General features: G+C 31.3%; 2 protein-coding genes and 1 pseudogene across 3 annotated transcripts; 2 read left to right on the forward strand and 1 right to left on the reverse strand.

Moving 5' to 3' along the window:
• Nucleotides 1-1,909: 1,909 nt before the first annotated feature.
• On the forward strand, nt 1,910-5,363 carry LOC111279501 (receptor-like protein 7). The gene is made up of 3 exons (XM_089756379.1): nt 1,910-3,009; nt 3,061-3,303; nt 3,361-5,363. The coding sequence occupies exons 1-3, from the start codon at nt 2,034-2,036 to the stop codon at nt 5,361-5,363; spliced, it is 3,222 nt and encodes a 1,073-aa protein (XP_089612505.1). The 5' UTR covers nt 1,910-2,033.
• Nucleotides 5,364-17,391: 12,028 nt separating this feature from the next.
• On the forward strand, nt 17,392-22,497 carry LOC111279798 (receptor-like protein 7). The gene is made up of 2 exons (XM_022866852.2): nt 17,392-20,990; nt 21,470-22,497. Exon 1 carries the CDS (start codon nt 17,629-17,631, stop codon nt 20,956-20,958), a length of 3,330 nt encoding a protein of 1,109 aa, XP_022722587.2. The 5' UTR covers nt 17,392-17,628; the 3' UTR covers nt 20,959-20,990; nt 21,470-22,497.
• Nucleotides 22,498-23,985: 1,488 nt separating this feature from the next.
• LOC149511048 (zinc finger CCCH domain-containing protein 1-like) lies at nt 23,986-27,395 on the reverse strand (annotated as a pseudogene). Its single transcript, XR_016334531.1, has 5 exons — nt 27,181-27,395; nt 26,487-26,624; nt 25,388-25,466; nt 24,491-25,307; nt 23,986-24,199 (listed from the first exon to the last, which is right to left on the reverse strand). The product of XR_016334531.1 is annotated as a zinc finger CCCH domain-containing protein 1-like (transcript).

Consider the following 27,395-nt stretch of genomic DNA (forward strand, 5'->3'; position numbering starts at 1 on the left):
ATTCATGGGATTAAACTTATATATCTAATTATACTCTTAAAAATTATATCAATAATATAAATTGTATAAATTTTGAAAAAGATAAGACAAATAAATAAATTATCCTATCTTAATCCTTGCATCTATCAAACACAAAATAAGATAATATTATTTAATCAATCATATTCATAATATCATCATATCTCATCTTATCATAATCTTACAAACCAAATATGATTTAAAAATAATAGATATAAAATTATTAATCATATATCAACTATTACATTTAATATAAAATTATTATGATAAATAGTATATTAACTAATTTTAGGGAGTGGAGAATTCTTTAGTAATTATTTTTAATGTATGAGTAAGAATCAAAGTAGGAATGGTGATGGAATAGAATCGGCTATTTTTGAAGCATTTATATATGAATTTATTTTCTTTTCATTATATTTGAATTCATTTAATTTATTTAAATATTTGATTAAATTTAGTTTTGATATCCAATCCTAAATCCATTTAAATAAGTATTATCAACTAAATATTTGAATTGTTAAAATATTCTATTATTTAAGTTTTTTTGTTAAAATATAAAATAATTAAAATTAAATTTAAAATTCAAGTTGAATTTTAATAAATAACAAATAAAAGTTGCTTGTTAAGGTTTAAAACCTTCTACAACTATAAAATTTTATATAATTTGCATATATAAATGGATAATGAATTAAGGCTTTTAATACTATTCATTAAAATTTAAACAGATTCAATTATTTGATATTCAAGAAATATTATTCGAATTTGTCGCAGATATTAAACTTACTACAAAAAATCATAATTATCCACTTATAAATTTTTTATCTGACATAAACAAACTAGATAATACCAAATATATGACTATTTAGTATATATTGTCATCTCTAAATGAAGTCCAAAAGAGAAGCAATCAATTAAATCTAATGAAATGGATGGAAAGGTGAAGCACGGTCTAAAGCCAAGCTCCTGTCTACCATTATTTCCTCTTGACTTGACATCAACATACAAGCGAAATCTGAATGCCTGGAAACTCAGTTGCAGCACTTTTACTTTGTTGGCTGGATGTTTCTGGCATGCTTTCATCTTTTGCCCTCGTTTCATTTAATTCATATATTTGCTTCGGATTTTCAGGTTAGGTGGGAAATATTTTTACAACATGTGATGCCATATTACAATAGGTTTTGCAACAAAAAATGCACCAAACGGTATCCATTTGACTAAACAATATTCCTTTTTCTTAGTTATTAATCTAATGGTGTCAGGATGACTAAACTTTATTAGAGACCAACAATAACCCATACTATTATAAAGAAAGAATTGTTACAGTAATTATTCTTTTCTCTGAATGCTTATTTAGAAAGAAAATAATTCATATGAGGAAATTGATCGAGGGAACAAAAGGAGATTCATTGAAGAAGAAGAATAAGAAGAAGAAACAAACTTATTAATTAGAATTTTCAAAAAAAAAAAATATTCTATCTAATTCCATCATAACAGAGTTGAGTTGACTGATAAATCTCTGTAAGTTTTACTTTCCTTCATACGTCAAGCTTAGTAAAAATTATAATTGTTTTTTAGTAATGGAGAAATTCCTTCCACCGATATACATGTAAGACTATTACCTAACTTTAAGATAATTAATTTTTTTTGTACGAATACATAATATGAAATAAAAAATGGGAATAAAATAAAGAATATAGTAATAAAGATTAATTTACAAAAGCAAAACTATTAGCCTTATCATCATTGAAACCCATTATTCATTCTTTAAAATTCAAAATAGACAAGCATTAACCATATCTGCCTTCCATCTATTTTGATTCAACTTTTACAGAAAAAGTTCAAACTCGTACAAACATGTGGTTGGAAAAACACATTTGAGCTTATATCTTGAGATCAAGGGAAAAATATATCTACAATAACAGTACGTAATATGCAGTACTTGTCTATAAATACCTGTATTTAAATCTCAAACTGCACAATCTTCCCTTCATTTTTTCTATAGAGAGCAACAAAACATGAAGAATCTCCATATCCTAATATCACTCATTTTTCCTACCTTATTTCTCTTCTCATGCTCTGTATCTCTTGCGCTATCTTTTTCCCCTCCTTATGCTGATCTCCAAAACCAGTGCCTTGATGACCAAAAATCTGCTTTACTGCAACTGCACCACGATCTTTACTATGCCCCAAATTTTACTTTCTCTTCCAAAATTGAGCTTTGGAATCCCAACACTGATTGTTGCTCTTGGAAAGGAATTACATGTGATGCTTTGGGTCATGTGATTGGACTTGATCTTAGCTACAAAAACCTTTCAGGCAGCTTTCACTCTATTTTCAATCTCCATTATCTTCAACGCCTTAATCTTGCTGGAAACAAGTTTAATACCACTCTGTTTCAATATGAGTTTGACAGACTCCTAAATTTAACTCATCTCAACCTTTCAAACTCATGTTTCCTTGGCCAAATTCCAGCGGGGATTTCATACTTAACAAGGTTAGTCTCCCTTGATCTATCTAATCAAGATTCTTGCTATCAACACCAAATTCTCCATCCATACGAAGAATTCCTCAACTACTATCCACTGCCTTTTGACCTTCAACAACCTCTTAAACTAGAAAACCCAAACTTTAAGACATTGATCCAAAATTTAAGACCTCTTACGGAGCTCTACTTGGATAGTGTGAACATTTCAACTCAAAGTACTAGATGGTGTGAAGCCATATCCATAGTACTTCCTAACCTGCATGTGTTAAGTCTTTCGAATTGTGGTTTGACAGGTCCATTTTGTTCTTCACTCTTAAGACTACCTTTTCTTTCCAAACTTTTCCTTGGTGGGAATTCAATCTGTGGGGATTTTCCAACAGAAGTTTTCTTATTGCCAAAAATACAAAGCATTGACATTTCAGAAAATGGCAATCTTGAAGGTCAGTTGCCAGAATTTCCATTAAACAATACTTTACAGATCTTAAAGATTTTTTCTACAAATTTCAGTGGAAAACTACCAGAAACAATTGGTAATCTCAAGTTCTTGACAACTTTAGATCTCCTTTATTGCAATTTCTTTGGAGAAATTCCATTATCAATTGCCAATCTTACCAACCTTGTGGAGCTGAAATTAGGATATAATAATTTCAGTGGTTTAATCCCTCCATTTCATAGATTAGGAGTTCCAAATCTTTCATACCTTGATTTGATACAGAACCACCACTCTGGCTCAATTCCTTCTTCTTTATTTACTCTCCCATCATTGCATACCCTGTTGCTTGGGGAAAATCAATTGATTGGTGAAATTGGTGAGTTCCCTAACGCATCTTCTTCATTGATTAAAGTATTGTATTTAGGCTACAACAGCTTTAGCTCCGTGAAGCTTGACATGTTCTCCCAACTCAAGAACTTAAGGTGTCTTGACCTTTCCAATACGAGCTTGTCAATTGAAAGCAACATCACAAGCCTTGCTTTTCCCCAATTAGAGGAGCTATACCTAAATTCATGTAACCTTACTGAATTTCCAGAATTCATCAAAACTCAAGACAAGTTGGCTTTTCTAGATCTTTCTAACAACCAAATCCATGGTTTTGTGCCTAATTGGTTATGGAAGACCACTCTTTTATGGTTAGACCTTTCTTTCAATGCGATTGATTTTTCAAAAGAGTTTCCTTTTGGTGATGCAAACTCCTCTTTTCCAATGTTGATTTTTTTGACTTTGCGATTCTGTAACCTAAGTATGTTTCCAGAGTTTTTAAAGAGTCAAACTAGTTTAGAATATCTTGTCCTTTCAAATAATAAAATAAGTGGTGCAGTACCAAATTGGGTGTGGAAGAAAAGTTTGAGGTTTCTGGATCTTTCTAACAATTCTCTCTCGTTTTTGGACCAATTTTCACTAAACCAATCTCTAACTTCTTCACAAGGCTCTTTATCAAGACCTATTTGCAATTTGAGTCAACTTGGGACCTTTAATGCATCCTTTAACAAATTAAGCGGGCCAATCCCTAGTTGCTTGGGCAATATCAGTTCTCTCCGCACTTTGGATCTACAAAAAAATAATTTCAATGGCAGCATACCAGATTTTGCAAAAGCGACCCAATTATATTGGCTTCAACTCAATGATAATAAATTGGAAGGGAAGTTGCCAAGGTCATTAGCCAATTGCACAATGCTCCAAGTTTTAAACCTTGGAAACAATACTCTGCATGACACATTCCCTTTGTGGTTGGGAAAATTGCCCGCGTTGATGGTCCTTGTATTGCGAGCAAATAGGCTTTATGGTCCAATTAAACATGTGAAAAATTGTTTTCAAGACTTAGATGTACTAGATATTGCTTTCAATAATTTTTCTGGTCAATTACCAATTGAATTCTTTCAAGCTCCTCAACTAAGGTCACTCAAAATTGGTGGGAATAAACTGGAAGGAAAGTTGCCAAGGTCATTAGCCTATTGCAAAAAGCTTGAAGTTTTGGACGTTGGAAAAAATATGATACAAGACACATTTCCTTTTTGGTTGGAGAAATTGCCTTCTTTAAAGGTTCTTGTATTAAGAGCAAATAAATTCTATGGTCCAGCTAAAACTTCTGAGGATGAAAATGCTTTTCCAGAGTTACACATATTGGACCTTGCTTCCAATAACTTTTCAGGTGAGTTATCTATTGGATTTTTTCGATCTTTGAAGGCAATGAAGACAATGACTGATGGCAAGAAAGCTAAGCCAGATTACATTGGAGACAAGCACTACCAGGACTCCCTGACAATTGTGAATAAAGGGTGTGAAATTTTTTACAAGAAAATCTTAACCATCTTTGTTTGTCTTGACCTTTCCAATAATAGTTTCCATGGGAGAATACCGGAGGAAATACAAAACCTCAAGTCACTCAAAGCGCTAAACTTCTCCTACAACAGCTTCCTTGGCCCAATCCCTTCAGCACTTGGAAACTTAACTGAGCTTGAGTCGTTGGACCTCTCCCAGAACAACCTCTCAGGAAAGATTCCTCCACAGCTTGCAAGCCTAACTTTTCTTGAAGTATTGAATCTCTCTTACAACCAACTTGAGGGAAGCATACCACAAAGCTACCAATTTGGTACATTTCCAAACGATTCTTACAAAGGGAACCCAAGATTGTGTGGGCCGCCTTTGACAAAGAAATGCAATGAAGTTGGTCTTGGAATGCAACCCCCTGAAGATTCATTGGTAGGTGGTATATCTATTTGGAAAATCGTATTGATTGGGTATGGATGTGGTTTGGTGATTGGGTTATCTATTGGATATACAGTGTTGAATGAGATGGGAAACAAATGGATGGATAGGTTTACATGGAATCGGAATAAAAAATGGAGAAGATCTTCTAGGTGATTCCATCAAAACTCAAGTTTCAAATTCATTTGATAAGCATTCTAGAATACTTAATCACTTAAAAGTTTTTTTATTGGTTCTTTCAACTGTAGTTAATTGCCTAAACAAATAAAATTATTTAAATACTCTCGTGCATTATAAGTGTGATATATATAGATATAATTGCATTAATTAATATTTGATTAAAGTGATTACTTTTGAAATTTAATTAAAGAAGATTTTAACTTTGTACGACTCATTTCCTTTTTAAACTTGGCATTGCTTTTAAAACTGAAAACAAAAATTGCCTGCAACCTAGTATATGTCCTTTGAATTCCTAACCTCATTTTATAAATGACAATCATGAGTTTCCTAGTTACTAATTTGTAAAAGACGTGGGTGACTGGCATTTTGAGTTAGATTGGGCTGTCAACCATCTTAACAGCAAAGAAGCTTCGGCATTTATTGTCCTTAATTAGATTGGCTTGGGATGCTCATGTATATTTTATTTGGCAGGAGCACAATCAAAGGAAGTTTGGCAGGCCATCTAAAGATATAGAAGCTATTGTTTCAACTATCAGAAGTTACTTTTCGCTTAGTTCGATAACAAGATTGCAGTCTTCAGTTGCACTCTTCCTTTCAACAACAGAAATTATGTCTGAATGTTTTTGGCTTGGTGTTACGGTGCTTGTGTCTCAGTTCTTTCTCTTCTGCTCACCTAAGATGAGTGGCAGCATGTGTGGTTGTATTGTGCTTGTCTTCTGTTCTGTCTATAAGGTGGTGTTTTACTGCAGAGTTATGGGGTTCCCCTGTTGTTCACCCCATTGTGTAACTCTGTTTTTGTTAATAATTTCTGGCTTAGCAAAAGAAAAATGTGTCTGAATTGGGGACTGGTTCCTTAATGTTGCTTAGTTTGATTAGGTTGCAAAAGTTAGATTGTTCGTGGACATTTGTAACGTTTTGATAGCTTACTGTTTACTTGTAGCAAGTCTAATGCTTTCTTTGGGTTAATAAAAATCATTCACCCAAAGAAATTCTTAACGAAAATCTTATTATCTTCTAAGCTCTTCATTATTGTTATACCTAAGAGATCATATTAGCAGCCACATAGTAGGTCTTACACATGAAAACCAAGTTTGCGACGTCATCATCTAAAAGGTATAAAAAGTAGAACCAGACCAGACAGATGATTCACTACTGAACTCTCTCTACTCCCTTTAACTGCTTCTTACTCTCTCTCATTTACTTGCTTGTGGTATACCTTACTAACTTGAGCGTTGGGGAATGCCTCAAAATAACATTTTTGGCACACTGACTTTCTACCATGTGATAGGTCACACAAACTCTCCTTCTGAACTTCCAGTAAAACTTTCGACTATCAGACCAGGAATTACATCAACAATATCAATTATTCAACTCAACTATTTGCAGTGCAGGTATTTGATATAAGCCATGGCATGTACAACAATGACTACGCCTACCACTTTAGCTGCCAAAACTAGAAGTTACATCTCCTAACACAGAAAAATCTTCACAGACCAAGCTCAAGCTAAGATGCTTTATTCCTTTATTAACTGCTACATCACTACAGAGAAAAAAACAACGAAAAGAAAATAACAAAGCTTCCAGTTCCAGGTATCAAGCTCGACAATTCCAAACTAACTTCGATAGTATTTTATTGTCCCTAACAACTATAGATTTGACCATGGCGAGAAAGATTGAAATATTTCCTTTATTATTTTATTCAACTTTAATCCCACATCGTCCTTTGTTTCTTTGCTTCAGCACTCCCACAGACAAAAACAAATGGTTTGTTGTAGGGCTGTAAACGAGCCGAGCCGAGCCGAGTAGTGAGAAGCTCGAGCTCGAGCTCGACTCACAATTCCGGGCTCGATACTCGGCTCGAGCTCGATCGAGTTTTATTTTTCAAGCTCGAGCTCGATTCGTGATCGAATTCGAGCTACTCGAGCTCGCTCGATTAAGCTCGATTAATATGTAAAAATAAGCTTGATTCGTATACTCGACAAGAGTTCGATTATTCATGCTCGAACTCGAACTCGAACTCGGATTCGAAATATTTTATTAATTAAAAAAAATAAAAATATATTTAAATATAAAAGCTCGATTAGGCTCGCGAGCTACTCGAGTCAGATATAAGAATACTCGAATTCGGCTCGATCGGTAAGTCGAGCTACTCGAGCTCGAGCTCGACTCGACAATAATCGAACCGAATTCGAGTTTTTTTCGAATCGAACCCGAGTAGCTTGCGAGTACTAATGTATCATTTACACCCCTAGTTTGTTGTAAGCTTATTGCTATATGATTGATTTGCATGTAGAATAGACCTTGACTAAACAAAAACATGAGGGCAATACATTCAGTAACTTATATATACTCACTTCTCTAGAATTCCAATGAATCCTTTCAGTAACTTATTCTCTATCTAATAGAAATAAAGCGTCATAACTAAATAGCCAGTATTCACATTGATGTCCTAAGTGTTCTGATATAGCCACTAATCCATAATTAAAAGATGAAGTAATAGACGACATGCTATCTTTCAATCACTGGTCATTTTATGGGTAGTATTTTCTCTAGTAGCCACCTTGATGCTGTAAACCAGGAAGGTTGTCAAGCCTTCTGACATTTAGCCTATTTTGAGTATTAGCTCAGAATTTATGTTTAGAAGATTGGTGCAGGTAAAAAGATATCTGATGACTTTGGGGTTAACAAAAGCCACATTGGACAGAGTGATCATGCATATACGAAGACTTTGCCGCTAGAGGCTTTCTCCTACAAGTGTCCTCGTGCAGCCCTGAGTTCTTGCTCATTTGAATCCTTCTCTAACTAGAAATGTAAGTATCAACTAGAAAAATAGTTTATTCTTATGAATTCAGTCATTTGAAAATTTTACGGGGAAACAAGAAAACAAAAACTCATGCTAAAAAAGAAAATTTTAGAGGGAAAAAAGGAAACAAAAAAGATTACTATTTCTTGAGTTTAAGTTTAGGTTTGCTAGCTAATTTCACTTTTTTTTTTTTTTTAATGCAGGACCCGTATTTTTCCAGGAAGAAAACCAATCATTAATGTTTTCTATGCTTTGGAATTGGATACCACAAAAAATCACAGCTTCCCCTAGCCATCCCTACCCAATTGAAACTACCTGCAATCCAACATTCTTAAACTCTTTGAAGTAACATCCTAGATCCTACCAGCATGTGTCATCGAGACCTGGATTCTGATCTGATCAGGCTGAATTCAAGGCCATTACGAAGGTTGTGAAGTTGGATGCTGATTCTTGGAAAGTTAATACTGGATTGCACTGCTCTCTCTAGGTAGAAGAAATGCTACTTCATGGGTTAAATTAGATTTAGGAAAAATTAGATAAAGAAAATTTATAAATGATGAAAATTAAATCTTATCTTACGAGAATTCACTTTTTAAGGGAGGTGAATAACTTATTTGAAATAAACTCTATGTTTTTATTCATGGAATATATATTTCATTGTGCAGGTAATTATAATTCATCATCATCAATAAAATGGTAACAAGAGAGCTAATTAATAATAATTATGATTCACATTTATATTATACTAACATATTATGAGTTTGCTTTTGTCTCCTCAATTATTTGAAGAAGTCAAGTCTTCGCTGAGACTTGAGTGGTTTCATGAATCATAAGACACATAAAGCAAAGCAAGAAACACATGTGTACGACACAAAGACAAGAAAAGCATGCATGAATAATGAATTCAAGAAAAAGATCCCATTAATTGTCGTACTATGCAAAAAACAATTATTTTCTCCCTTTCACACACACACACACACACACACACACACATATATATATATATATATATATATATATAAACACACACACACACACGAGTGATTTCATATCTTTAAGATATTATTAATATTAAGGTTCATTACAATTGCGGGAATTATTCAAATTATATATACATATCATTTTCTTTTTTTTTTATTTTTCACATTAAAATTTTATTTATATCTCCTCCATCAAATTTTCATTTTCTCTATTTGATTTTTATGATATTTAAGAAAATTAATTATTAGACTTTGGTGTATTTTACATTAAAAACTTAAATTTATTATATAAAACTTATATTTTGAGGTTTTAAATATAAAAATGTATTAAAAAAATCAAAATGATTTTGGAATATACTCGTACATAAAAGTAAAAGCATTTCGTGTTGCAAAATGCAAAGATAATAATTTTAAAATATCCAAATAGGAAATGATAGATAAAGAAAATGAGATAATAAAAGTATAATTAATTACTAATTAGAAAATGAATTGAAAATAAGAAATAAATAACAAAAAATAAAAACTTAGAACTGATGATTGAAGACATATGAAAAGATAAGTATAATCTTGTAAAGATAATAATATGTAGTCTAATTAAACATCGAAGTTGAATACTTATTATTTAATTTTGAACAATTTAAATTAAATTCCCTTTTGAACGATTTTCAAAAAAAAAGAAAAGAGAAAAGTTCCTATTAATTTATTGTGCAGCGTGACAATGGGATTGAAACAAAAAATGCACCAATGATGCCCTTTTTCGTACTCCACTATTAGTGCTTGGTATGCCAATATTCATTCTCCATTTTTGTCTTCTGAATGACTTTGCTTGTAAACAATTACAAAGGCTATAAACTTTAATTAGCATAAAACAACACCAATGCTAAGATAACATATAATATTGTATAGAAAAAATTATCAGAATTTAAAAAAGAAAAATTTTGTGGTCTATGGGAAGAGAAGGTGTTATAGACATGAGAAATTGAACTTTAAATATGTTAGATACTAGTTTCAACAGTAACTATATAAATCAATTGAGATAAATCTCAAATTAAAAAATTATTTTATTATTAATATTTTTTTTATAAGTACTTATTTTTTTTATTTGTTTTGTTATGAGGTAGTTGATGGAAGGAAGAGAGAAATTTCTGACCTTAGACAAAGCAACTTTAGACCAACAACATTAGACAAAGTAAAGCAAGAAACATATGTGTACGAGGCAAGAACAAGAAAAACTCATGCATGATGAATTGAAGACTTATTCATTAATAGAAAATCCCATTAATTTTTGTTCTATGAAAAAACAATCATTTTGTCCCTTTCATATTTCTAATGTTCACATTTGTGACTTTCACTTATTCATTAATATTAAGGTTCATTACCATTAAAAATGATGCTGGTTAATATTTTTATTTGAAGTATTTTAAAATATAAAATATGAATCTATATATTCTAAGTTCATACTATCCAAACCAATATTCATTAACAATATTAAAAACAAAAATAATAAAAAGTACTATACTTATGATAAATTCAATATTATATTATTAATATGTTGTTTTAAAATTTCAATATTAATAAAAAGATTTTGCTATTTTTGAGGTATTTGTATATGAATTTATTTAATTTTCATTATATTAGAATCCATTATTTAATTAAATTTAGTTTTGATTTCCGAATCTAAATCTATTTAAATAAGCATTATCTGCTAAATATCGAAATCGTTAAAATATTTGATTATTTAAATTTTTTTGTAAAAATATAAAATAAATTAAATTAAATTTAAAATTCAAGTTCAATTTTAATAAATAACAAATAAATGTTGTTTGTTAAGATTTAAAAATTTTATATATGTAAACGGATAATGGATTCCGATGTTCGATAATATTTATTAAAATTTAAATGGATAAGATATTTGATATTTAAAGAATAATATCAGAATCCTATCCAAATCCATTACAGATATTAAACTTACTATCCAAAATCATAATTATCAATTTATAAATTTTTATCAGAATATAAACAAATTAGATAATACCAAACATATGATTATTTAGTATATATTGTCATCAGTAAATGAAGTCCAAGAGAGAAGCAATTAATCAAATCTAATGAAATGGAAGGGAAGGTGAAGCACGGTCTAAAGCTAAGCTCCTGTCTCCAATTATTTCCTCTGACTTTGACATCAATATACAAGCGAAATCTGAATGCGTGGAAACTCAGTTGCAGCACTTTCACTTTGTTGGCTGAATGTTTCCGGCATGCTTTCACCATTTGCCCTCGTTTCATTTCATTCATACTTTTGCTTTAGAATTTCAGTTAATGTGGGCAATATTTTTACAACATGTGATGCCCTATTACAGCAGGTTTTGCAACAAAAAAAATGCACCAAACGATATCCATATGACTAAACTTTATCCCTTTTTCTTAATAATTAATCTAATGGTACGGTGCCAGAATGACTAAACTTTATTACAGATCAAAGAATAACGCATACTACTATAAAGACAGAATTGTTACGGTATTATTCTTTTCTCTGAATGCTTATTTAGAAAAAAATAAATGCTAAATATGAGGAAGTTGATGGAGGGAACAAATGGAGATTCAAACTTTGAATTGAAGAAGAAGAATAAACAAAATTATAAATTAGAATTTTCAAAAGAGAAGTGTTTCAGTTAATAACATAATAACAGAGTTGACTTGATCGATAAATCTTTGCAAGTTTTACTTCCCTTCAGACGTCAAGCTTAGTGACAATTTTCATTATTTTTTAGTAGTGGAGAGATTCTTTCCCACAGATATATAAAGAATGATAAGTCTTACTCTTTGCTTTATACTTTGTCTTGGTATGAAGCACACAAGCGTATTGGTCTTTTTGCCCCCATCTTTACTTTTCAAAAATAATAATATTAGCGTTTGCTTTGGTCTAAGTCATTGAAAAGATTAAAATATAATACTAATAATTACTAAACTTAAAACCCATTCCCAGTTAGTTGGAAGATAAATGACAGCCTTCATTGAGTAAATTACTATTTTTTTTTGTCTTTTTTAAAAGACAAATTTGACTTAAGTAAACTACAAGAAAGATTATTATTCATAGAGTAATGATGGGGCAGGAAAGCTTAGCATTTTCATGATGAGAAGACTTAAAAGAATAAAGCAAAGAAAACACTAAATATCAGTAGAAAAGATCTCATACTATCATTATTTTTATGAGTTTAAAATTAAAATATCAATTTTTTATAAAATATATTTTTGTGATTTACTTATTATATATAATATTTCTATATTAACAATATATCAAATATAAATATTTTTTTGAAACAAAATATGACAGGAGTTTGAAAAATAATTATATCTTTTTGTTTATATCCATTAATCACTCAATCTCATTAAATATGTATAATATTTTTTAAAAAAATTATTGTATATTTATATATATTATTTATAATTAATTTTAAAAATTATTTAATATATTTAGGATACAATATGATATGCAATATTACATTCTCAAATTATAATACCTATTTCAATGTAACAATCATGTTGAATTTTTTAAAAACTTTTACTTTGTGGCTTATAATTATCCAAAGTTTGACATATATATATATAACTTTTTTTAAAGTTTATCCTTTTATTTATAGTTAAATTTATAATAAACTTTTATCATCTTTTACAGTAGAGAACTTATTAATCATTCTAATGATAACATCTAAATGTAACTTTTCTTCCATCTCATTTCTTTGTTCATCTTTAACGAAAATGTTATTATCTTTTAAGCTCTTCATTAGTGTTACACTTAAGTGGTCATTTCAATAGCTACATAGTAGGTATTAGCGACGTTGCCACCCACAAGGTAGAAAAGGTAGAATCTTTCCAGACATGTGATTCACTACTCAACTCTCTTTACTTTTTTTAACTGCTTTTTGCTCTCTCTTATTTACTTACTTCTGATATACCTTACTAATTTGAGCATTGGAGCATATACCCGAAAATAACATTTTAATCATCAGATAGAATACATTAATTTATAGGTAGAGAGAGGAATAATTTTTGTTTCTTTAATTAATAATTATTATTCATACACTCTATTAATGTATGAGTTATTAACAAAATAACTATCTTTTTAGTTTTTATTTCATCAATAGGAGTTTTAACAAACAATAAATATTAACTAATAATTATCTTTTAAATGAATCAAAAGAGATTTACTTAAGTTAGATAATGACACGTTGGCCCATAATTTCTAATACCTTTCATATATGTACGTGTGTGTGTAAAAAATCCACTTACACTAGTGTAACTTTTATACTTTTTTTTTTTATACTTGGATCAAAATTTATAAATATTATTACTATTCAAATGAGTCATGAATTTAATTTTAATCTAAGAATCTAAAAAGTGTAAAGTTACATTAGTGTAAGTGGATCCCTATTATATATAAATATATATTTTTTTCTTTTTTATAGAATTGATATATATAAATGTGTGTTTATATATATTTATATATATTATAAGTATATGTTTATATTATAAATTTTTAAACTTAATGATAGAAATATCACTTTTAAGTTGTATAATACAACAATAAAATAAATTTAATAAAGATGATTTTGGGTTAAATTGGATTTTACCTAATTGAAAAATTATCAATTTGCCATTCGCATAAGTTTATAAGTTCTGAAAATTAAACCTTATTTTATAAGTATTCACTTTTTAAGAGAAGTAAATAAACCATTTGAGTAAAGTTCTATTTTTGTATTCAAATAATATATATTTATATATATATTTCATTATGCATGTAATTATAATTCATCATCATCAATGAAAATGGTAATAAGAGAGCTTATTAATAATAATTATGATTCACATTTATATTATACTAATATTATGAGTTTGCTTTTGTCTCCTCACTTCTTTGATGAAGTCAAGTCTTCTATGAGACTTGAGTGGCTTCAAGAATCATGAAACACATGAAGCAAAGCAAGAAACATATTGAAGAGTCAAGTCTTCGTTGAGACTTGAGTGGTTTCATGAATCATGAGACACATAAAGCAAAGCAAGAAACATATGTGTACGACGCAGAGACAATAAAAGCATGTATGAATAATGAATTGAAGACTAATTCATTAGCACAATATCCCATTAATTGTTGTACTATGCAAAAACAATCATTTTCTCCCTTTCATATATATATATATATATATATATGAGTGATTTCACATTTTTAATTTTTAGATATTGTTAATATTAAGGTTCATTACAATTACAGAAATTATTCAAATTATATATACATATCATTGTCTTTTTTTTTTTTAATTTTTCACATTAAAATTTTGTTTATATTCCCTCCATCAAATTTTCATTTTCTCTATTTGATTTTTATGGTATTTAAGAATATTACTTATTAGACTTGCAGTATTTTATATTAAAAACTTAAATTTATTATATAAAACTTATATTTTGAGGTTTTAAATATAAAAATGTATTAAAAAATCAAAAAGATTTTGGAATATACTGGTACATAAAAGTAAAAGTATTTTGTGTTGCAAAATGCAAAGATGATAATTTTTAAAATATCCAAATAGGAAATGATAGATAAAGAAAATGAGATAATAAAAGTATAATTAATTACTAATTAGAAATGAATTGAAAATAAGAAATAAATAACAAAAAAAAAAAAACTTAGAAGTGATGATTGAAGACATATGGAAAGATAAGTATAATCTCGTAAAGATGATAATATGTAGTCTAATTAAACAATGAAGTCAAACACTTATTATTTAATTTTGAACAATTTAAATTAAATTCCCTTTTGAACAATTTAGAAAAAAAAAAAAAAGAAAAGAGAAAAGTTCCTATTAATTTATTGTGTAGCGTGACAATGGGATTGAAACAAAAAATGCACCAAATGATGTCCTTTTTCTGACTTCACTAGTGCCCAATGTTCATTCTCCATTTTTGTCTTTTGAATGACTTTGCATGTAAGAAATTACAAAGGCTATAAACTTTAAATAGTATAAAACAACACCAATGCAAAGATAACATATAATATTGTATAGAAATAAAATTATTATAATTAAAGAAAAAAAAGCCGTGGTCTATGAAAAGAGATGGTGTTATATACGTGAGAAATTGAACTTTAAACTTGTTAGATATTATATTTCAATAATAACTATATGAATCAATTGAGATGAATTTTAAATTAAAAAATTATCTTATTATTAATATTTTTTTTATAAGTACTTATTTTATTTTTTTGTTTTGTTATGAGGTAGTTGATGGAAGGAAGAGAGAAATTTCTGACCTTAGACAAAGCAGCTTTAGACCAATTCTAAAGTTCTTTTGAAAAAGAGGAAACAACTTTAGACCAACAACATTAGACAAAGCAAAGCAGGAAACATATGTGTACGAGGCAAGAACAAGAAAAACCCGTGCATGATGAATTGAAGACTGATTTATTAATAGAAAATCCCATTAATTTTTGTTCTATGAAAAAACAATCATTTTGTCCCTTTCATATTTCTAGTGTTCTCATTTGTAACTTTCACTTATATATTCATTACTATTAAGGTTCATTATCATTAAAAATAATATTGGTTAATGTTTTTATTTGAAGTATTTCGAAATATAAAATATGAATCTATATATTCTAAGTTCACACGATCCAGACCAATATTCATTAACAATATTAAAAACAAAAATAATAAGAAAGTATTATACACATGATGTATAAATTCAATATTATATTATTAATATGTTGTTTTAAATTCTCAAAATTAAATAAAAGATTTTGTTATTTTTGAGCTATTTGTATATAAATTTATTTAATTTTCATTATATTCGAATCCATTTAAATAATTAATTAAATTTAGATTCGATATTCGAATCTAAATCTATTTAAATAAGCATTATCCGTTAAATATCTAAATCGTTAAAATATTCGATTATTTAAGTTTTTTTTATTAAAATATAAAATAAAAAAATTAATTTTAAAATTCAAGTTCAATTTTAGTATATATAAAATAAAAGTTATTTGTTAACATTCAAAACTTTTCACAACTATAAAATTTTATATAATTTGCATATATGAATTAACAAGGAATTCGAAAATTTGATACTATTTATTAAAATTTAAATGAATTTAGATATTTGATATTTGAGAAGTACTATCTAAATTCTATTAATATCCATCACAAATAGTAAACCTATTATCCAAAATCATAATTCTCCATTTATAAATTTTTTATCAGAACCGAAACAAATTAGATAATACCAAATATATGATTATTTAGTATATATTGTCATCTCTAAATTAAGTCCAAGAGAGAAGCAATCAATTAAATCTGATGAAATGGATGGAAAGGTGAAGCACGGTCAAAAGCTAGCTAAGCTCCTGTCTCCCATTATTTCCTCTGTCTTGACATCAATATACAAGCGAAATCGTGGAAACTGAGTTTCAGCACTTTCACTTTGTTGGTTAGATATTTCCTGCATGCTTTCATCTTTTGCATTTGTTTCATTTCATTCACACTTTTGCTTTAGATTTTCAGGTTAGGTGGGCAATATTTTTACAACATGTGATGCCATATTACAGCAGGTTTTGCAATAAAAAAAAAATGCACCAAACGGTATCACTATGACTAAACGATATCCCTTTTTCTTAATTGTTAATCTATTGGTGCCAGGATGACTAAACTTTACTGTAGACCAAAGAATAACGCATGCTATACTATTATAAAGACAAAATTGTTACAGTAATTATTCTTTTCTCTGAATGCTTATTTAGAAAGAAACAATATGTATAAGGAAGTTGATCGATAGAACAAAAGGAAATTCATCGGAGAAAAATAAGAAGAAGAAACAAACTTATTAATTAGAATTTTTTAAAAAAAAAATGTTCCATTTAATTCCAAATAACATAGTTGAGTTGAATAATAAATCTTTGTAAGTTTTACTTCCCTTCAGAATCAAGTCTAATGAAAATTTTCACTATTTTTTTTAGTAGTGGAGAGGATTCTTTGTTACCAATATACATCACCTAACTTTGAGAAAATTTATTTATTTATTTATTTATTTTTTGTACAAATGCATAATATGAAATAAAAAGTGGGAATAAAGGAAAGAATATAGTGATAAAGATTAATTTACAAAAGCAAAACTATCCGCTTTATCATCATTGAAACCCATTATTCATTCTTTAAAATTCAAATGGACAACCAATAAATATGTTTGTCTTCCACATATTTTGATTCAACTCTTATAGAAAAAGCTCAAACTCAAGATTTGTACAAACACGTGGTTGGAAAAATGCATTTGAACCTATCCCTTGAGATCAAGGGAGATATATAACTACAATAACAGTATGTAATATGAAGTACTTGTCTATAAATACCGTGTATGCAAATATTAAACTCCATAATCTTCCCTTCATTTTTTTTCCATAGAGAGCTAGCAAAACATGAAGAATCTTCATATCCTAATTCCACTCTTTTTGCCTACCTTATTTCTCTTCTCATGCTCCTTATCTCTTGTGCTATCATTTTCCCCTTCTCATACTCATCTCCAAAACCAGTGCCTTGATGACCAAAGATCTTCTCTGCTACAATTGCACCATGATCTGTACTATGCCCCAAATTTTACTTTCTCTTCCAAAGCTGAGCTTTGGGATCTCAACACTGATTGTTGCTTTTGGAAAGGAATTACATGTGATGCTATTGGTCATGTGATTGGGATTGATCTCAGTTATAGAAACCTTTCAGGCAGCTTTTACTCCATTTTCAATCTCCATCATCTTCAACTCCTTAATCTTGCTGGAAACAATTTTAATACCACTTTGTTTCAATATGAGTTTGATAAACTCCCAAATCTAACTCATCTCAACCTTTCAAACTCATGTTTCCATGGCCAAATTCCAATGGAGATTTCACACTTAACAAGGTTAGTCTCTCTTGATCTATCTAATCAAGATTCTTGCTATCTAAGATACCCACTGCCTTCTGTATTTAAACAACCTCTTAAACTAGAAAACCCAAACTTCAAGACATTCATCCAAAATTTGAAGCCACTTACAGAGCTCTACTTGGATAGTGTGAATATTTCAACTCAAAGTACTAAATGGTGCGAAGCCACATCCACGGTTCTTCGTAACCTGCATGTGTTAAGTTTGTCAAATTGTGGTTTGACAGGTCCATTTTGCTCTTCACTCTTAAGACTTCCTTTTCTTTCTAACCTTTTCCTTGCTTGGAATCCCATCTCTTATTTGCCTCCCAATTTCTTGAAAATCAAATCTCCTTTGGTTTCTCTCAGTTTAGTGAGTTGCAATTTGAGTAGGTATTTTCCAACAGAAATTCTCTTGTTGCCAAAAATGAAAAGCATTGACATTTCAGAAAATTACGCTCTTGGAGGTCAGTTGCCAGAATTTCCATTAAACAATGCTTTACGGATCTTAACGATTTCTTCTACAAATTTCAGTGGCAAACTACCAGAATCAATTGGCAATCTCAAATTCTTGACAAATTTAGATCTCAGTGGTTGCAATTTCTTTGGACAAATTCCATCATCAATTGCAAATCTTACTAATCTTGTGGAACTGGATCTGTCCAATAACAATTTCAGTGGTTTTATCCCCGCATTTCATAGATCCGGAGTTCCAAATCTTGCACATCTTTATTTGTCGGGGAACCACCTCTCTGGATCAGTACATTCTTCGTTATTTACTCTCCCATCATTGCAGGCCTTGATTGTTAGGGGAAATCAATTGTTCGGTGAAATTGATGAGTTTGTCAACGCATCTTCTTCCTTGATTGAAATATTGTCTTTAGGCTACAATAGCTTTAGTTCTGTGAAGCTTGACATGTTCTCCCAACTCAAGAACTTAAGGGTTCTTCGCCTTTCCAATACGAGCTTATCAATTGAAAGCAACATCACAAGCCTCTCTTTTCCCCAATTAGAGAAGTTATACCTAAATTCATGTAACCTTACTGAATTTCCAGAATTCATCAAAACACAAAGCAAGTTGGCTTCTCTGGATCTTTCTAACAACCAAATCCATGGTTTTATGCCTAATTGGTTATGGAAGACCACTCTTTTGAGGTTAGACCTTTCTTTCAATGCAATTGATTTTTCAAAAGAGGTTCCTTTTGGTGATGCAAACTCCTCGTTTCCAATGTTTCCAGAGTTTTTAAAGAGTCAAAATAGTTTAGAATATCTTGACCTTTCAAATAACAAAATAAGTGGTGCAGTACCAAACTGGGTGTGGAAGAAAAGTTTGTGGTATCTGGATCTTTCTAACAATTCTCTCTCATCTTTGGACCAATTTTCGCTCAACCAATCTCTAACTTCTTCACAAGGCTCTTTATCAAGACCTATTTGCAATTTGAGGCAACTTGAGATCTTTAATGCATCCTTTAACAAATTAAGCGGGCCAATCCCAAGTTGCTTGGGCAATATCAGTTCTCTCAGCTCTTTGGATCTACAAAAAAATAATTTCAGCGGCAGCATACCAGATTTAGCAAAAGCAACCCAATTATATTGGCTACAACTCAATGACAATAAATTGGAAGGGAAGTTGCCAAGGTCATTAGCCAATTGCACAATCCTCCAAGTTTTAAACCTTGGAAACAATACTCTGTACGACACATTCCCTTTGTGGTTGGGAAAATTGCCTGCTTTGATGGTCCTTGTATTGCAAACAAATAGGTTTTATGGTCCAATTAAACATGTGAAAAATTATTTTCAAGATTTGGATGTACTAGACATTGCTTTCAATAATTTTTCTGGTCAATTACCAACTGCATTCTTTCAAGCCCCTCAACTAAGGTCACTCAAACTCGGTGGGAATAAACTGGAAGGGAAGTTGCCGAGGTCATTAGCCCATTGCACAAAGCTCGAAGTTTTGGACGTTGGAAAAAATATGATACAAGACACATTTCCTTTTTGGTTGGAGAAATTGCTTTCTTTGAAGGTTCTTATACTAAGAGCAAATAGATTTTATGGTCCGATTAAAATTTCTGAGGATGAAAATGCTTTCCTAGAGTTACACATACTGGACCTTGCTTCCAATAACTTTTCAGGTGAGTTACCTGTTGAATTTTTTCAATCTTTGAAGGCAATGAGGATGATGATTGTTGGCGACCAAGCTAAGCCAGATTATATTGGAAATAATTACTACCAGGACTCTGTGACAATTGTGAATAAAGGGTTTGAACTTTTTTACAAGAAAATCTTAACCATCTTTGCTTGTCTTGACCTTTCCAATAATAGTTTCCATGGGAGAATACCGGAAGAAATACAAAAGCTCAAGTCACTCAAAGTGCTAAACTTGTCCTACAACAGCTTCCTTGGCCCAATTCCTTTAGCACTTGGAAACTTAACTGAGCTTGAGTCGTTGGACCTCTCCCAGAACAAACTCTCCGGAAAGATTCCTCTTCAGCTTACAAGCCTAACTTTTCTTGCAGTATTGAATCTCTCTTACAACCAACTTGAGGGAAGCATACCACAAAGCTACCAATTTGGTACATTTTCAAACGATTCTTACGAAGGGAATCCAAGATTATGTGGGCTGCCTCTGACAAGGAAATGCAATGAAGATGGTCCTGGAATGCCACCCCCTAAGGAAGATGAAGATTCATGGGTAGATGGTATATCTGTTTGGAAAATCGTATTAATTGGTTATGGATGTGGTTTGGTGATTGGGTTATCTATTGGATATACAGTGCTGAATGAGATGGGGAACAAATGGATGGATAGATTTAGATGGAATCGGAATAAAAAATGGAGATCTAGGTAACTCGATCAAAATTCAAGTTTCAAATTCATTTGGTAAGCATTCTATAATACTTAATAACTCAAAAATTTTCTTGTTGATTTTTTGAGCTGTAGTTAATTGCCTAAACAAATAAAATTATTTAAATACTCTCTTGCAATATAAGTGTAATATATATATATATATATATATATATATCTGCACTAACTGATATTTGACTGAAGTAATTACATTTAAAATTTAATTAAAAAAGGTTTCAACCTTGGACGTTTCATTTCGCTTTTAAACTTGACATTGCTTTTAAAACTAAAACAAAAAATTGAATGCAAACTAAGATATGTCCTTTGAATTCCTAACCTCATTTTATAAATGACAATCATGAGTTTCCAAGTTAGTAATTTGTAAAAGACACGTGGGTGACTGGTATTTTGAGTTAGATTGTGCTGTCAGCCATCTTAAGAGCAAAGCAAAGCTTTGGCATCTATTGTCCTTTATTAGATTGGCTTGGGATGCTCATATATATTTTATTTGGCAGAAGCACGATCAAAGGAAGTTTGGCAGGCCATCTAAAGATATTGAAGCTATTGTTTCAACCATCAGAAGCTCCTCTTGGCTTAGTTCAATAACAAGGTTGCAGTCTTCCACTCTTCCTCTTCAACAACAGAAATTGTGTCTGAATGTTTTTGGCTTGGTGTTACGGTACTTGTGTCTCAGTTCTTTCTATTCTGCTCGCCTAAGATGATTGGCGGTATGTCTGTTTGTAGTGTGCTTGTCTTCTGTTTTGTCTATGGGGAAGTGTTTTACTGCTGAGTTATGGGGTTCCCCTGTTGTTCACCCTATTGTGTAACTCTGTTTTTATTAACAATTTCTGGCTTAGAAAAAGAAAAATTTGTCTGAATTGGGGACTGGTTCCTTAATGTTGCTTAGTTTGATTACTTTGCTAAAGTTAGATTTTTCTTGGACATTTGTAGTCTTTTGATAGCTTACTGTTCACTTGTAGCAAGTTTACTGCTTTCTTTGGGTTAACAAAAATCAGTTATCCAAAGAAATTCTTAATGAAAATCTTATTATCTTTTAAGCTCTTCACTATTGTTATACCTAAGTGATCATGTCAGTAGCCAGAAAGTAGGTCTTACACATGAAAGCCCAGTTTGCCACGTCTTCATCTAAGAGGTGTAAAAAGTAGAACCAGACTAAACAGGTGATTCACTACTGAATTCTATTTGCTCTCTTTAACTGCTCCTTACTCTATCATTTTCTTGCCTCTAGTATACCTTACTAACTTAACTTCAGCGTCGGGGAATGCCTCAAAATAACATTTTTGGCACACTGACTTTCTACTCTGTGACAGGTCAGACCAGGAATTACATCAACAATATCAATTATTCACCTCAACTATTTACAGTGCAGGAATTTGATATAAGCCATGGCATGTACAACAATGACTACGCCTACCACTTTAACTGACAAAACTAGAAGTTACATCTCCTAACACAGAAAAATCTTCACAGACCAAGCTCAAGCTAAGATGCCTTATTCCTGTATCAACTGCTACATCACTACAGAGAAAAAAGCAACAAAAAGAAAAGAACAAAGCTTCCAGTTCCAGGCATCAAGCTCGACAATTCCAAACTAACTTTGATAATATTTTATTGTCCCTAACAACTACAGATTTGACTATGGCGAGAAAGATTGAAATATTTCCTTTATTATTTTCTTCAACTTTAATCCCATATCATCCTTTGTTTCTTTGCTTCAGCACTTCCACAGACAAAAACAAATGGTTTGTTGTAAGCTCTATTGCTATATGATTGATTTGCATGTAGAATAGACCCTGACTAAACAAAAACATGAGGGCAATGCATTCAGTAACTTATATAGACTCACTTCTCTAGAATTCCATTGAATGCTTTCAATAACTTATTCTCTATCTAATAGAAATAAAGCATCATAACTAAATAGCCAATATTCACATTGATGTGCTAAGTGTTCTGATATAGCCACTAATCCATGATTAAAAGATGAAGTTATAGAAAACATGCAATGTTTCAGTCACTGGAATTTTTTAGGTAGTTTTTTCTCTAGTAGTCAGCTTGATGCTGTAAACCAGGAAGGTTGTCAAGCCTTCTGATATTTTGCCTATTTTGAGTATTAGCTCAGAATTTGTGTTTAGAATATTGGTGCAGGTAAAAAGATATTTGATGACTTTGGGGTTGACAAAAGCCACATTGGACAGTGATTATGCATATATGAAGACTTTGCCACTACAGGCTTTCTCCTACAACTGTCCTCATGCAGCCCTAAGTTCTTGCTCATTTGAATCCTTCTCTAACTAGAAATGTAAGTATCAACCAGAAAAATACTTTATTCTTATGAATTCGGTCATTTGAAAATTTTAGAGGGAAAAAAGGGAACAAAAATGGTTACTATTTCTTAAGTTTAAGTTTAGGTTTGCTAGCTAATTTCACTTTTTTTTTTATTGTCTTGAATGCAGGAACCATATTTTTCCAGGAAGAAAATTGATCATTAATGTTTTATATGCTTTTGTCTTGGACAGCACAAAAAATCACAGCATCCATTAGCCGTCCCTACCAAATTGAAACTACTTGCAATCCAACATTCTTAAACTCTTTGAAGCATCCTAGATCCTACCAGTATGTGTCATCGACACCAGGATTCTGATCTGATCAAGCTGAATTCTTGGCCGTTACAAAGGTTGTGACGTTGGATGCTGACTCTTGGAAAGTTAATACTGGATTGCACTGCTATCTCTAGGTAGAAGAAATGCTACTTCATGGGTAACGGGCAGCAATAGGGTTTGTTGGCATATTAGGAACGCCAATTTTGTATATAAATTACAAGTTTTACAATTGTCTACTCATTCAGTTGTTTTCGACAACACTTGGAACTTCATGTAAAAACCTAATTCTTACTCTGCTTAATACAATCCCTCAACTCATAAGTCAGTTGTGGAATGACGCAGAAAAAAGCTTAACTAAATACTAATGCACGTGCCTGCAGCAACAATGATTTTAAAGAGCCCATCATTCCAAAATTCCCCCAAGCTTAAGCAGGGAAATGATTTTGTTTAATAAGGTATTCAGACAAGTGAATCTTCCACTACAACACTAAACAAAGAAATAAAAGTGTTCATGGCAGCAGGAGTTGAAGCAAAGCATCAATGGCTACGTATCTCATGAGCAGTATTGAAAATGCCAAGGGTGGATCAGTTGCATACAAAGCATTTCTTATTCTTTTTGTGATGCTGAAAAACCAAAAGATGTAGTTGGTTATTTTACATTGGAATGAGAATAAAAATGTAACCTATACTGACATGAGGCACCAAAAGTTGACGATGTAAAGTTAAAATATGCCCTATTTCTATAGCTGAAAAACAGTTGGTCCACATAAAATATTCTTTGTATGTAAGTAACCAAAAAAGTTTTGCACCTAAGTAATGCATTAACAACAAATGTAACAAAAACTAATAGACATTAACCTAGCACGAAAAAGACATTAAAAAAAAATAATCTACATGAAAAGGCATAGTGGGTACCTTTAAAGCACAATGCTCGCAGAAGTAGTGCTTGCACTTGGTCACGACAGGATCCACAAAGGCTGCAGGCAAATAAAACATGCAAAGGGCAACAAATCATCATTGTCATCATCACTCCGGTCTACACCTGCCGCATCATCATCATCACCACCCAAAGCCAGATTTCTATTCCTTGCTTTTTCTGCTTCTTCCCAGTCCTTCCCTAACTGCCATCCAGACTTGTAATCTCCACGATCATGCGTAAACTTATATGAATCCAGGTAACCACAGTAACCAGTTTCTTTGTAGTCTTTACAGATGTCAGGCTGATAATCAAATCTTGCTGAAACCCTGATGTGGGCAGAAGCCCTAAGAGGTCCATGTGAGCCACCAGTTTTCTCCCTGGCAACTGTTTGCTCTCTTCGAAAAGCAGCCTTATGATCAACATAGCCATGCATTCCTTTACACAACTTCTCTCCTCCAGAGGTTGTGTTTTTCCCCGTCAAAGCCTCCTCTGCTTGTTTAAGAACTTTTTCACGTATAGTGCGAGCATCTTTTGTAAACTCAGTCTCAGTTTCTAAGGTTGCTGTAGCTCTGCTATCATTTTGAACTTGAATTTCCGACTCAAATCGAAAAATCAGTTTGTCAGATTCTGTATTTGATTCAGTGGGAGCAGCACTCCTGGAGGATCCAGTTGAAAAGCATAACATATTGTCAGGCTTCAAAGCCTTTTTCTGATTCTGCAACAGAGATATGCCATTTCTGGAGTCTTCATCTTCATTTATTGTCCTTTTCTTTATGTTTTTGCCCTTTCTTGGTTTCCTAAAGAAATTGCAGACTGAAAAATCAAAGAGTTAGCTATACAAGTAAATATACATATACACCTTTAAAAAGAATAAAAATTTGAACAAATTTTACCTTGTTCAGATTGTTGAGGTTCTGTATCAAATTGCTGAGGTTCTTTTCCCGGATACTAGGGCTCGCTTGAATCTGTCATCTTAACAGGAACAAGAGCAAAGGTTTTATAGGTTCCTTGCCTCAAGCAAGATGAACTTCAAATCATTTATGACTGTTGCTTCAATCACTTGAAAGAAAGTTTTAAACTAAGTGAGTCAAAATCCTTATTACTATTAATTAAGGTAATGAATGATACAAGATCAACACACTAACGGGTGTCATAACTAAATTTCCATAGATAAGATCAAGCTTTCTCTTATGAAAGGCTAAATGCTAAATTTTAAAACAAATCATAAATTTCTATTGATGTAAGAAAGTGAAGGAATTCGATTTTTTATCCTAATCACAAAATTTTTACAATAGTCACCTGAACAAGAAGTATAAAACGCGATGCCCAATATATTTACTTTCAACCACGATTGAATAATCGGAATTGAAATTACCGAACAAGAAGAGATTGTCCTTTGTCAAATACTGCGTTCACTATTCCAACACTTAGAAATCAAATGATGCTAAAATCATAACTGAATACATCCTTCAAAACTTAAGAGAAAAATAAGATCTTATTGGCTGGTCATACTGCTTGCAGAGCTCCAAAAACTGCTCTGCAGAAATGTACAAGCCTTTTTGGATTGGAGAGATTGAATGATATTCAAAAACGCATGGTCAATTTAAGAAGTTGACTAGAGAGCCCATATATTTTGGAACAACAACATGCTTTAAGGGCCATATGTAGAGAGAGAGAAATGTCTATAGCCCCAATATTTGATCAAAACTATTCTCTCCCTTGCACTCACTAAACCACACACACTCACACACTGAGGTTCAAGCCTGCATGGTAACATATGCAATCCTAATTTAAAACACAACCTTTGGTGATCTACAACGATCCATGCAGATAGAAATTCAGATACAATTATTCTAAAACAGAGCATAAGATTAATTTCACAAAAATATTTAAACTCAAAACCTGTTCCTTTGCTATCCAATAGTATTTGCCAATTCAGATGAACATAAAGGAGGAAAAGAAAATAACGACAATAGTGGACCAACATTGTACCTGTTTTACTGAAACAATTGGGCAGAGATCACCAAACTTATCAAAAATGTTTGAGTAATTAATATCAAAATACTCATATATCATTCCATTCTTCAGAATCCCAAGAAGGTGGTTATTCCTTCTATGGAGCTGCATTCCCTGTTTTTAAAAAATTGTGTCCGGAACATTGTTTGTTAGATCATCCCTCACCACATCTACAAATCCCACCATCCAAACAATACTAAATCATTCATAAATTATGAAAATACAGAAAGTGATGAATCAAATTTCACCAATAACAAAATATCAAAGCATAAACCATGCCAATTTTCAAACCAAAAAACTCAACAATAGATTTCAATTGCTGACACTTTCAATCAATTCATGATACTCCAAGAAAGGTGTAATCTACCTAGACTAATCACCTTATATACATCTTCCATTCCAAAACATACCAAATCAAAACACCATAAATTGAACTTTCTTATCAAATACAACTTGAACACACACAAAGGGCTAAAGCAGCAACACATAAAAGCAATTAACCTTTGCCAACCCAGATTTAAACAGGGGATAAAATACCCATTACTCTTAACAATTTACTAGTCATAGTCAAAATGCTATATTTTCAAATACTGAAATGGCTCAGTTCGTGAAAAGTCAATAAAATCATATAACAGCAAAGTCCAAGTTCATAAAAGTAGCAATTTTTTACCATCTTTAGCAATTCTGATTCCACCAAGCTCTAGCACTGAGGAAGCCACTGGTTGTCTTCATTTTTTCATAGTGGACAAAGAAGCAGCAACAGAAGAAGAAGAAAAGGGTAAGAAGAAAGTGAAGCGTTTGAAACCATTTATGTGGTGTAAAAGGGTGGCAGTTGAATGAGCAGTTGAAACTACTGCCATAAAGGCTTGGTTTCTGTTTCAGAAC

Source organism: Durio zibethinus, chromosome 27, assembly GCF_047325235.1.
Source record: "Durio zibethinus cultivar Kanyao isolate XHJ-2024 chromosome 27, ASM4732523v1, whole genome shotgun sequence".
Taxonomy (NCBI): Eukaryota; Viridiplantae; Streptophyta; class Magnoliopsida; order Malvales; family Malvaceae; genus Durio; species Durio zibethinus.

Coding starts and splice junctions, on each gene's coding strand:
- LOC111279501 (XM_089756379.1), top strand. CDS start 2,034: ATGAAGAATCTCCATATCCTAATATCACTCATTTTTCCTACCTTATTT. Junction 3,010..3,060: donor GATTTTTTCTACAAATTTCA/GTGGAAAACTAC, acceptor TGACAACTTTAG/ATCTCCTTTATTGCAATTTC. Junction 3,304..3,360: donor TGGGGAAAATCAATTGATTG/GTGAAATTGGTG, acceptor TATTGTATTTAG/GCTACAACAGCTTTAGCTCC.
- LOC111279798 (XM_022866852.2), top strand. CDS start 17,629: ATGAAGAATCTTCATATCCTAATTCCACTCTTTTTGCCTACCTTATTT.